The sequence below is a fragment of the Typopeltis vanoorti genome, chromosome 24, assembly GCF_054136105.1.
Source record: "Typopeltis vanoorti isolate ZY-2024b chromosome 24, IOZ_Tvanoo_1.0, whole genome shotgun sequence".
Classification (NCBI taxonomy): Eukaryota; Metazoa; Arthropoda; class Arachnida; order Uropygi; family Thelyphonidae; genus Typopeltis; species Typopeltis vanoorti.
This window is the reverse complement of record NC_143572.1, coordinates 47252843-47265900: the sequence shown is the minus strand read 5'-3', so window position 1 is coordinate 47265900 and position 13058 is coordinate 47252843. Positions and strand designations below refer to the sequence as shown.

Here is a 13058-nt window from a genome sequence, read left to right as displayed (position 1 = left end):
GACTTGCAGTGAATGACCAGAGAGATAGCTGACTACCTAATTACAGAGGGTGGCAGGGAGACTAAAGGATTGCATTGTGAAGCAGGCTATGATGCCACATGCTGCTAGGACTTTTATCTATTTAGACCAGTGTTTCTCAAAGTGTGATATGCATACCCCCAGGGGTACACGAAAGGTCTTCAGGGGGTATGTGGCAATTTTCGGCTATGCATCATTAATGCATGGAATCGTTATTAAGAAAAAAAGAATAAAAAACATATATATTTCTCAATAAATGATATATTATGTATGAATTCTACTCAAATTGCGAGTTACTATTGCCACGATGTTCACATCCTGGCTATAACTCACTGCCTGTGTTGCACCGGCAACATGTGGTTTTGCTTGACACCCCCCCCCCCTTCATGAACGTGTTTAAACTAAGGAATATATAGTGAATGTGTTTTAGATATTATGGAATTCGGTTGAAGAGAATTAGCATTTCAACTCAACTGTTGGCTTGCCTTTGTCTTTGGTTCACACAATCTTTTGTTAATACCGCACCAATCATATGCACCTCTTCATAGCTGCTCTATCTCTACTGGCCTAATATTGTTGTCTGTGTGGTGCTCATCTTTTACTTTTCATTAGACATTTGTGAAGGATTGTTCATTACGTATCTTCAATCTTGTAAATTACTGGTAATTTTTGCTTGAAATAATTGGAAAGAAGATGAAGCTATTTGGGTAGATGACTTTGACGATGCACACAAGGAAACTGTTGTCGATGCCAAAAGTAGCAATAGCAAATAGGAGCTTCTTGGCAAGAAGCTCCTATTTTACACCCTTTTCAGTTTTTTTTTCCTGAAAACTTTAGTTTCCAAAAATTCCTGCATATATCTCTCACCATGATTTTTTAGTTTTCATTTTGGGGAAAAAGTGCGAGTTGTGTTCGAGTAAATACGGTAATTTTTTTAACTTTCAAATTCTTAAGTATGGATCATTGGTTAAAGACTGGATTTATAAAATGCACAAAAGAGAGCAATATAACAAATAAAAGTAGTTTTAAGCAACAAGAAAACGTTGATATTGTATCTGGATCAAATGAAATTGATAAGGATGTGTCATCTGGCATCTTTAGAGAACCAACTAGGAAGAAGATGAAAATCTTCGTAAGTATGATATTTCATATGAATAAATGTGAATTCTGGATCTTCATGGACGAGAAATGAAGAGGAACCTATTCTAAATTTTGTTATAATTTGGAATTAAAAATAAATCATATTTTTTGTTTACATGAACATATAAATTCAAATAAAATTGACATTTACAATGAAATATACTTTATTTATTTATTTATTATTATTTTGATAAGGGGGTACTTGGTAATAATGAAAATTTAAGAAGTAGTACACGATATCTGAAGTTTGAGAAACACTGATTTAGACCATGTCACTCTGTGTTGTATCTGTAGTTCATGCATTTTCATCATTGAATCTTCCAGTTTCTGTTGCTTAATCTGAATATTCTGAAGATGTCCTTGACGCTTGGACAAAGATTGAGTAAATAAAATCCAGGTTAAGTTTTATGTAATTATCACGGCTTGCATTCCAATGTGGCAAGTTATTTAGGATTAGTTTTGCCAGAAGTTGGGTGGGAATTTGGTCAAGAAATGAACTCTGGCTGCTTATTTGAATGGATCTGGTTTTATGAGTTGCTTAAATATGTCCTCTGTGAGGTCAGTTGTCGTGCATGTTCTCTAATTCAAGAAGCATCAAGAATAGAGGCAGAGAATTCTTGTAATTGGTAATGCAGATGAATCAGAAATTCATATTATTGAAACCTGGTTGGCAGAAGAGGCTATCCATACAGGAATAGAATGTAATGGAGTCTATTCAAGGAAGACAGTAGAATAAGGAGATGGGTACTGCTAGTGATTGTAGATGAATTGAATACAACTCAGGTAGGGATTGCGAATTGGTGTTAATAGTACAAGTAATGCTAGCAATGAGCTTGGGCTCTTTGGTGTGGAGTAGTTTCTGTAGCATCACCCAATACATAGTTGGATGTTGCTATACACCTAGGTCATCTGTGAAGGACTGTGAACTGCATATGTAGATTTACCTTAGATACTAGAAAAGCATGTAAGATAAGGTTTCACTGCCTGACGCTGTTTCTAATTGATTTGTTCTCTTCAGAGTGCAACTAGGCCAGTGAAACCTTATCATTATAATAAATTTAGTTTAATCCTTTATCCAAGTGTGAGCAAACAAAGTTTGCGCTTGAAAGTATCTTCAGGACTGGGGTACAACACCGGGCAACTCGTTGCAAAGGTGGAGCAAGCTAACATCACTCCTATCTCAGTATCTCCCATAATGCAAAACACATCTCCTTGCAGATATGTATAATATTATGCATTAAGGGAAGGGCCACTTCCACTTGGGCCTGGCTCCCACTGAAGAGACCTCAATAAAGGTCGAAACTAGTCTGGGTAGTGGCCCTTCCCTTAATGCATAACATTATACATATCCGCAAAGAGATATTTTGCATTATGGGAAATAATGAGATAGGAGTGATTGTTAGCTTGCTCCACCTTTGTAACAAGTTGCCCGGTGTTGTACCACCTCACCCCAGTCCTGGAGATACTTTCAGGTGCAAACTTTGTTTGCTCACACTTTGATAAAGGATTAAACTAAATTTATTATAGTCTAACCAAGTGAAAAATAAACTTTCAACGAAACCTTATCAAAATGGACTAATAAAAGGCAAATACAATATATAGATGCTATACACCTAGGTCATCTGTGAAGGACTGTGAACTGCATATGTAGATTTACCTTAGATACTAGAAAAGCATGTAAGATAAGGTTTCACTGGCCTGACAACTGTTTCTAACTGATTAGTTCTCTTCAGAGTGCAACTAGGCCAGTGAAACCTTATCAAAATGGACTAATAAAAGGCAAATACAGTATATAGATGCTTGGGCAGTGCCTATGTCTTTTAAGTAGTCCACACTAAGGCAACTCGTGAATGCTGGGGAGTATATTCCTATAAGCTATCTGATCAACTTACCTTACGAAACTTTCATGGTTTCTATATTTGGCTTTGAAATAATGCTGGATCTAATATCCACTTTGCTTATGTAATTTTGCATTGCCAAACTGAAGCCTTTTGACTCTTTATTTTAGTAAGTAAATTGTAAAGCCTCGTAAATAGGAGGAGAAGGAGATCGAGACATAAGTTAATCAGGGGTAGATATCAGGTTGACATGTAAGAAATTTTTCATAGAATGGGAGAGGGGATAGAACAAAAGGCCATCCCTGGAAACTGTATAGCCTGAGTGTGTTCTGAATGTAGACAGGTTGAATCAGTTTAAGGCACAGTTTAATGAGCTTTGTGTGTGATAGTGATACCGCCTACGATAAGTCCCTGACTCCATGAAGATCAGATATTAATAATAATAATATACCAATGTAAGTATTATACTTATGGGAATTTGCTACAAGTAGACGATACAGTTACATGATAGTGAGTGGAAGTTTAGAGACCATATTGCCAAAATGGTTGAGTCATTACATTGGATAACCACATAGTTTAAGTGGAAAAATAATGGCATTATTCTTTTACAAGTCTTTGATAAGACCACATCTGGACTACTTTTCTCAGTTATGGTCATTTGGGTTCCACGGAGATGAAAAATCAAAGATTTGAAGGCAGATTGGAAGAATGTGGTCTTCAAAGCTTGAGAAATTGAAGGAGGAGAAGAGTATGTTGGAAATATGCAAGTTTGGAAGGGTACAGATACAACAGAAATTTTGTAGCTCATGAGAACTTGGAGTTATCTCTGGAAGCTGAGTAAGGATTTAGTCAGGAAGCATACAAGGTCCTGATTCTCATGATGTGCAGTTAGGGAATAGAATAAGCTATAAACATTCATTGAAAATGAACTTTCATTGGAACTGTATCTTCTGTATATCTTTACAAGAAGAAGATGCAGTTGTATGACTTTCAAAGGGCCCTTGCTCTTGATGAGTCCCTGGAGATATGCATATGACAGTCAGGAAGAAATATATATGAAGATTAATCATGCATCATTCTAATTATACTGGTAACATTAATATTCTTATCACAATGTGTTGTCTTATGAATGGATATGTGTTTTTTTTTTATTATTATTATTACGTGACACCTCCAGGGAATCCAAAGACTCATCAAGGGAGGATACCTACTCTAATCTCTCTCTCTGTCTCCACCACTGAATCCACCAACTGCATCTGCCGCCCACCACCACTAGTATTTCCACAGACAATCACAAACATCCATGCCCATGGCAGGATTCGAACCCTCAGCCTTTTGGGTGGAGAGTGAATACGCTACTAACTGCTTGGCCAACCAGGCTTTTCTTTTAGCTAAATTTATTTGAGATTCTTGAATTATGTTATGACAAACATTCAGTTAATTTTTTCTACACCTACTCATTTGGCAGAAATTCTGTGTCTATATCCAATTTCCTTAGAGGAATTCCAATGTCAGTTTTGTACAAATTCTCCAAACCATACTTAACTGGTGGTTCAACTTAGCTAGTAGAGCTCTATTCTTATCTCTAGATATTGAGAGACAAAGTGTTAATGAACTGATTTTTTATATACCATTCAAGATAATACTGATCAACCAGTAGAAAAACATCAGAACATACTCCCTGACTTAATCTAAATTTTTGTAATCTAGTTTGTGAACTGTTGTAATATTTTCTTACTCTTGTTTGTTCTAAGTTTCTATTTGTTTATTAATAACGTTAGTATTTGTATGCAGTCGCACTTTCAATTCTAGGCTATTAATCTAGTGAAGAGTGTGCAAGTATGGAAGACAAAGGGATTGCTGTTTGGTAGTGCCAATTCCTTTGTTTCGTTTCTGGTGCTAATTCCTTTTCGGATTTAGGAAAAATTTATATTATGCTGCGAATCATACATAATCAGAGAATTAACACTCAGAATTGTACACTATTATCTAATTCCTTGATAAGTTCGTTCAGTAGTACATAAATCTTACAAAACCTATATTTCATTGCAGTCGTAGCTATTCTTGTCTTTTAACCCCCACATTGATTCTGACTTTTATGAGCGGTGCAAAGAGATCAAAATCAGGCAAGTCATTAGATTAATAAAAAGGAAGACATTTATTCATCAAATTAAATATCTTACAGATAACAAAATTACTAGCTTAGAATCACAACTATCCTTCAGATTGAGTTCAGTTAATTAAATGATACAAACTCTCTCAATATTTTATAACATGCCTCAAAATCTCAGTTGAAACTAGATTAGAGCTCCAACTAGTAGCTAAGCATTCAGTAATCAACATTTCTAGAGGCTAATGAATTAACAGACTGAGTACGCCATATAGCATTAACATAATCCTACACAATCTTTTTTTCTTAGAACATACGGTTCCCCATTTTTCTCCTTGTTTAAGTCCTAGAGTCCTTTCATTTAATGAAACATGAATAACTAGAAAGTTCCTTGCATGAACACAGATTATCCCTCTCAGTACAAATAATACATAATGTCTTGAGATTATTTTGGAAAGATAATAAATAATGTGAATGATAAGATCTATTGGATACATATGTTCTAAATAATATTTCCATACTAATTTTATTATCTTAAGTAATCAGTATTCTAAGATATTTGAAGGAAGTGTCACTTTTCTAGTTATGTGGTAATTTTCCCCATGGTTGTTGTTCCTATACACTTGTAAATATTCACTTTTGTTCTGGTTGTTTGTAATTCCAAATTTTCTGCAGCAAATTTGAGTTTGCTGAAGATTATTCTAATATCTTCAGGTTTTTCTCCAGATTGTACCACTTGATAGCAGAAGCATAGTATTAGAATCAGATGGAATTCAATCCGAACCTTTCAACCATTCTTTTCATTAGCTGTAGAAAAATGTATTAGAGAAACTGTAAAAGATAATTTAAGTTGAGCAATGATATTAGGATATATGGATAATATTACCTACTGGTTATAATATTTGTGTGTATTAAGTCTGCATGCATGCTTCTGACATATTAATTTTTTTTATGGAAGAATTGCTTGGCTATCTCCACAGTAAAAGATAAAATCATTATTTTTTTTTTTTTTTAATTTTTAATTAACTGATATTTTGTTTTTTGTCTTGACAAAACAATCATATAAGGAAGAAATAATTTGAATCTGACTGTAAAATGATTAATTCTTCTTGATACAGTCATGTGTATACTGTATTTAAAACTTTAACACTATTAGAATCCTAAAAAAAAAAAAAAAAAATATTTAATACAATTGAAAATTGCAATTTCCTAAATTTTGGGAATGGATACATAATGCAGTTAAGATTGAGCTGATGTAATGAGACTTCAGCACTTTCTGTGAAACCTCAAAACATAATATTACAAAAGTTCTGAAGAAATTTCAGCTTATTACCACTATTAATCAAACCTATCAAGTTCCATACTCCTGTGATTTAACCTGTTTCAAACTGGCCATTGACTTCATAGTAGTCAGTTTGCTTCATAATAATAGTTTCAAATATGAACACTTGTTCAAGAAAGTGCTGAAACCTTATTATGTTGGTCAAATCTTAATTGTGATAAGTTTATCCATTCCCAAAATTTGGGAAATTCTGATTTTTTAAGATCCTAATAGTGTTAGTTTTAAACCTAGTATACACTTGACTACATCTAAAAGAGCTTAGTTATAGAAGTTGCTTAATCTGTTAATTGAAATTTCCCATTGTTCTTCCTTACACACTGATGCTTTGTGAAACAAAATGAAATTCATTAATGTTTAATTAAATGATTATCTTTTACTGTGGCTGTATTCTTCAAATTATGCTTTCCTGACTATTATGCTTTTAATACACACATCCTTCATGGATTACAGTATGCCTGTATCAGCATTCTAATCTGAAAGTAATTAAAAATGCTTAATCTGTATTTTTTTTTTATTTTCAGAAATGTTATTTTTCATTATGCCTCGGGGATATCCTTTGGTGTATTAGCCTCATTCTTGATCCTCATTTTTCTCCTTGGTAAATTAATGCCAAAGGTATGACAGTTGTAACTTGTATCAATTGTTTTTAAGAAATTGTATTAATGCTTAAAGTTCTTTTGTTTCATTTTTTTTTGGTTAATTTTTTAATGTTTTTGATAAGCAAAATATTTTCATCACAACATTTTTGTTATTCTGTTTTCTCATTTTTCCTTACATTTTCAACTCAGTGATCTGTCAGAGACAAGTAACTTAGTTTCCTGGAAACCTAATTAATCAATCTGAACCTCAAATAGGACAGTCATCTTGCTGGTTTGCCTGTTTTCTTTGATGAAAAACCTTTAGATATTCTGGGGCAAAAAAAAAAAAAAAAAAAAAAAAATCCTTGTCACCTCCATATGCCGGCCTGGTCGGCTGAGTGGTCAGCGTATCTGCTCTCCAGCCAAAAGGCTGCAAGTTCGAATCCCTCCCTGGATATGGATGTTTGTGATTGTCCATGAAAATACTAGTGGTGGTGGTCAGTAGATGGCATTGGTGTAGATGGATTCAGTGGAGATGGAGAGTTGTAGAATAGGTGCCCTCCCTCGGTGAGACTTTGGACTCCCTGGAGGTGTTACAATAATTATAATATGAGGCTGATTACCTCACCTTCACTTAAAGTCAGCCTTGATAAAGATTTTTCACATCCTAAACAGTATTTGAATCCAGGGTTTTCAAGCCAAAGGACATCATGATATCAATAATGGAATATTGTTGATATCTCACACACAGAGATACCTACATGCCACTTCATACCACCATCCTGCCCAGAAACTTGGAATTTTCTAACTTTCGCCTCCTGGATAGAGCAAATTTCGTCCTCTGCACCCAGAACAACAGTTCTACTTTCATCATTCTAAAGAAATTGGATACGACTAAAAAAAAACCTTGCCAAAAGAAACAAATCCCCCCCCCCCCCCCAAAAAAAAAAAAAAAAAAAAAAAAACTATACATACACTATATCTTAAATCAAAGGCACAACAGATAAACTGGGATGCCTCCTGAAACAACACAGCATCAGAACAGTATACAAACTTCTAAACAACATCCCCTGCCAGTGTAGAACTCAGCATTTTGGACAGGCAGGATAAACTACTTTGGTCAAGGATAAAGAATGTAAAAAATACACCCAGAATGGTAAACCATAAAAGCAGACTATCTCAACATGCCTTAGAGAAAGATCACTTCATAAGATGGAAGAAAGCCAGGATACTTCACAAATCCTGGTTTAAATCAGACAGACTGTTCCTGGAAGCAGCACAAGTTCTACAGAACCTGGTTAGCTATAACACAACAGATGGTATGATGTTATATAGATTTTGGTGCACCACCCTATCTACCCATCAGCATTAACAACAGGATTCACCATGAACAGTGCTACTGTCTCCCTCCATGCACACATGACTGCCCTGGTTATCCAGGTCATTTTGGTTTGTGTCTTCACCAAGTGTGTAGTATTAAATTATGTCTGATAATGCTAGCTGAAGTTAGTGATTTGTTGGCTTGTAAATAATTAATTTTAGCTAGTAAATTATTATTTTTATTCCATTGTTTATGTAGGTTTTTGCAGAAATTTAAATTTGTTTGCTTACAGCTGGATAAAGGATTGAACAAAATATAATTTCTTGGTAACTTTAATTAAATTTGTAACCAAATAGAAAAACTTTCTACAGATAACTTCCCTTGAGATGGACATAATTTCAGTTATTATTATTACATAAGCCCAAGGCATAGTCTGCAAGTACTGACTCTCCATTCATGGTGATATCTCATATATTCGCTATATTCTTCCCTTCTGAACGAGTTTTGTATTGGTTTCCATAAGTCTACATTATATGAATGTTTGTTAAAAGTGCTAGTGAAATATATGCAAAGTAATTAAACATTACTTTTTAATGTGCTGAACTTATGTTGTCTTTCATTAAGAAAACAAATGTGTTTGTCTGACTTTAGTTTTCAGGCTGGTTTGTTTGTTTGTACCAAAAAAAAAAAAAAAAAAAAACCCACTTGCCACCCCATGTAGGAGATAATGATCTCATCTTCATTGAAAAAGCCCTGTTCCTCATGTCAGTAATGAGAATTGAACTAAAATAACATCTTTTTCAGCCAAATGGTGCTTGTAGCATCATCCATTAAATTATACTATACCACTGACAAAGTTCTAATATACTATCATATACTCATCTCAGTGGGGCTCTTTTTTTTGTGCATCTTTGGACCTGCATATAATCTGCAGATCAGGGAAGAGAGAATATAGATTAAAGTAAGTATATTTTTGCAAGTATGCCAGCATCTTCACATGGCTGCATTCTTTTGTAATTAGTGTTTATAGGATTGAAGCCCATGATTTTTTGTGTGTTCATCTGGATGGCAGTATATATTCTCTCCATCTTCTGATTCTAGGCTATAATGATAGTCTGAAGAATCACACAACCAACCTGAAAAAATTCCTTAAGAAAGTTTACAGAACCACATAAGTTGACATGACATGGAAAAAAAAAAAAATTCAAAGCACTTTAACATTAATTAAGGATCTGCTTACGAAAGGTACAAATATCCCTTTAGATATGTAAATAATCAACTAAAATTTCACAAACGAAGGAAGCCAACAATAATGCTTGATTTTTCTTTCTTTCTCCTTCTCTCAACATAATATTAATTCCATCAGAGGGCCTGTAAATACTTTCAACAATGTCAGGCACTAGATTCACCACATTAGTGTATCATTATCCTATACAGATTGGCCATTTCCTGTATAACAAGGTAAGCAATTGTTGGAAGAGTTTTCTCATGTCACCAACTCTTGCCAATTTTTCTACATGGAATTAATCCTGTTTTGAGAACACACTATACAGAATATAGTGATTTACAGACAGATATACAGAAGTGGTTTGCCATTGCCTTCTGTGTGTTTAGCCTACTAGGTTAGGCAGCCAACTCCCACTGCAAGATAGGACACCCAGGTCGGAAGGCATCAAAATGGCTACTGAGGAAGAGCAGAGAGAACTTACGGTAAAATTAACAAGAAGTTGGATTAAAGCTTTCCGGTGCCTTCTAGTTCAACTTCTGATAGAGTTAATCTCAGAAGAAAATGTCTCTGCTTTACTGATTTACTTACGTTCCATGTTGGTGTAAAATAGGAACATGGAATGTAAGAAGCATGTATCAAGGAAAACTGGAAACTGGTAAGGAAAGAAATTAGAAGAACTCAAGTTAAGATTTTAGGAATCAGAAACTGAGGACAGGAATGAGTCATTTTGATACTGATGATTTCATGATATGTTACTCTGCACATGAAAGCCTTTGAAGAAATAGAATAGCATTCATAATTAGAAGAGAAGACAGAAAATACATTTTGGGTTACAACCCAGTGTCTCACAGAATAATCCTAATTAGAATAGAGACATATCTAGTACTTAAGGGTCAAAGCTGTATAACTGAGAGGAGACCTCCACATAGCCTTTAAAGGAATGCGGAGAACCGACCAGGGCTTCTGACCTAATGTCCAATCCTCACCTTCTCGTGGTGCACCCTGTTCGGTATCTACTTGGATACTGAATGAACGAGGATGGGATGGCAATTTGGGATTTAGCCGACCAAATTGTATTCTTATTGGTTAAACCAAAATAAAAAAAAATGATGGTACAACATGACAAAATTTCATGCCGGCAGGGGCGTCGCCCGGTTAAACAAGGCCCCCGTTGTTTTTGCCAGGGAACCAGGGCGAACAGCGAAAAGTCAGCTACTGGAACAAATCTAAAAACAAACCCCAACCAGAGTTAAAGATCGGTACTATCAACGTAAGAAGCCTGAATGGCAAAGAAATGGAGCTAGCTGAGGAATTAGATAAGTACCAGATCGACATAATAGGGGTGACTGAAACAAAAAAGACCAAAACTGGTGAGATCTTTCTGAGCAATAAATACAAAATGTTATATTCAGGCAATGACAATCAAGGAAAAGAAGGAGTAGCCATAGTATTCAACACAAAATACGAGGCTAATCTTCTTGAATGGCAGTCAGTCTCAAGTAGAGTAATGTGAGCAAATATGAGAATGGGGAACTGGACAATGAGACTTATTTGTGCCTATAGTCCCACAGAAGGTTCTACTAAGGTAGAAGTGGAGGAATTTTTTGATGCTTTAGAAAAAGCAACTGACACAATGAAAAGTTGATCCTTGTTGGGGATCTAAATAACAGAGTAGGAAATGATTGTGAGACATACAAAAATATTTTGGGAAAATTTGGAGAAAAGAGCAAAGCTAATAATAATGGCAAATATCTGTTGGATTTCTGCTCAGGACATGGACTGGTTATTACTAACACCATGTTCCAACATAAAAATGTGCACAAATTCACATGGAGAGAAGAGGCTAGGAATAAGAAAAGTCTCATTGACTATGTTATTGTTGATAGTGATGTTTTCTCCCTGGTGCAGGACACCAGAGTGTACAGAGGATTTGAAATTGGAAGTGATCACTATTTAGTCTTGAGCAGGATAAAATTGAATTTCATATTGAAAAGAATAACATGTAAGAAAGTTTTAAAGCGAATAAAAGTTGAGCAGCTCTCAGATGTGAACTGTAGACTAAAATACACAAAGATTATAGAAGAAAAATGAAAGAGTTTGGGAACAGGAACCAAACCTTGGAGATTCAGTGGCAACCTTCAAGAAAACACTGATTGATTCAGCCAGAGTCATGTGGTGAGGTTGTCTGCAAGGATAGAAAAATCAGAACTCCCTGGTGGACACAGGAAGTTAAAGAGGCAGTGAAGGAAAAGAAGAAAGCATATCAAAAGTTCCTGTCAAATAAGTCAGCTTGTGCTCTTAGAGAATATAGAGACAAATGCAAGAGTGCTAAACACTGTGTAAAACTAGCTAAACAAAAGTCATGGGAGGACTTTGGCAAGAATATAGAAAATAAATATCAAGAAGGTGGCAAAATATTCTGGAGGTTGTTGAAGAAGCTTAGGAATGGAGGAAAGAGTGCTGTAAAAGGAGTTAGAGATGATAAAGGTGACATGAAAACTGGAATAAAAGATATCCTTGAAGTATGGAGTAATTACTTTGAAAAACTGCTAAATGAAGCAAGCAGTGATGACAGCACAGTGGTAAAAAAACACTGACCAGGCATGCAGGCAGGAATACATATCCATACTTGAAGTAGAAAAAGCCATCAAAGGCTTGAAATGTGGAAAGGCAGCTGGAGTAGATGATATTCGACCAGAAATGCTGAAGTATGGTGGTATAAGAGTCTTACAGTGGCTGCACTGCATAGTTCAGAAAGCCTGGACAGAGGGACGAATTCCTGATGATTGGAGTAGAGCTCTCATAGTACCCATATATAAAAAAGGGAAATAAAACTGAATGTGAGGATTACAGAGGTATTTCCCTACTGAGTGTTCCTGGCAAAATCTATGCAAGTATACTTGAGAAACGGTTGAGAAGAATTGTGGAAGAAAAGCTTGGTGAAGAACAAGCTGGATTCAGGCCAAACAGAGGATGTCAGGATCAGATCTTCACTTTACGACAAATAGTCGAGAAAGCATGGGAATATAACAAAGATCTGTATTTAAGCTTTGTCGATTTGGAAAAGGCATATGGTAAGGTGCCAAGAGAGAAGCTATTCAATACGCTGCAGTTATATGGTGTCAATGGGGCATTATATCAAGCAATACTTAGTCTTTATTTGAGTTGTAAGTCAGCAGTTAGAATTGAAGGAAGTACAGGAAGATGGTTTAATGTCAAATCTGGTGTGAGATAAGGATGTACATTATCCCCTCTGTTATTCATTATCTATATGGATCACATTATGAAGGAAAGTGGTATTAAACATGATATCAAAATTGGAGATGTTAATGTCAGCTCTTTGCTTTATGCGAATGATGTTATACTTCTAAATAAATCCGCTACAAGTCTGCAAGATTCTCTGACTAAATTGAATAGCTGTTGTAATAGATATGGTATGAAGGTCAGCAATAAAAAGACAAAGACAATGAAAATAGGCAAAAT

At 35.2% G+C, this 13058-nt stretch overlaps 1 protein-coding gene across 1 annotated transcript in view; it reads left to right on the top strand.

Moving 5' to 3' along the window:
• The window catches only part of Nemp (Nuclear envelope integral membrane protein), a 171365-nt gene that overhangs the window by 126792 nt on the left and 31515 nt on the right, over positions 1-13058 (top strand). The window contains exon 5 of the mRNA XM_090413828.1: positions 6970-7063. Within this exon, the coding sequence (XP_090269954.1) occupies positions 6970-7063 (94 nt within the window). The remainder of the gene's footprint in view (positions 1-6969; positions 7064-13058) is intronic.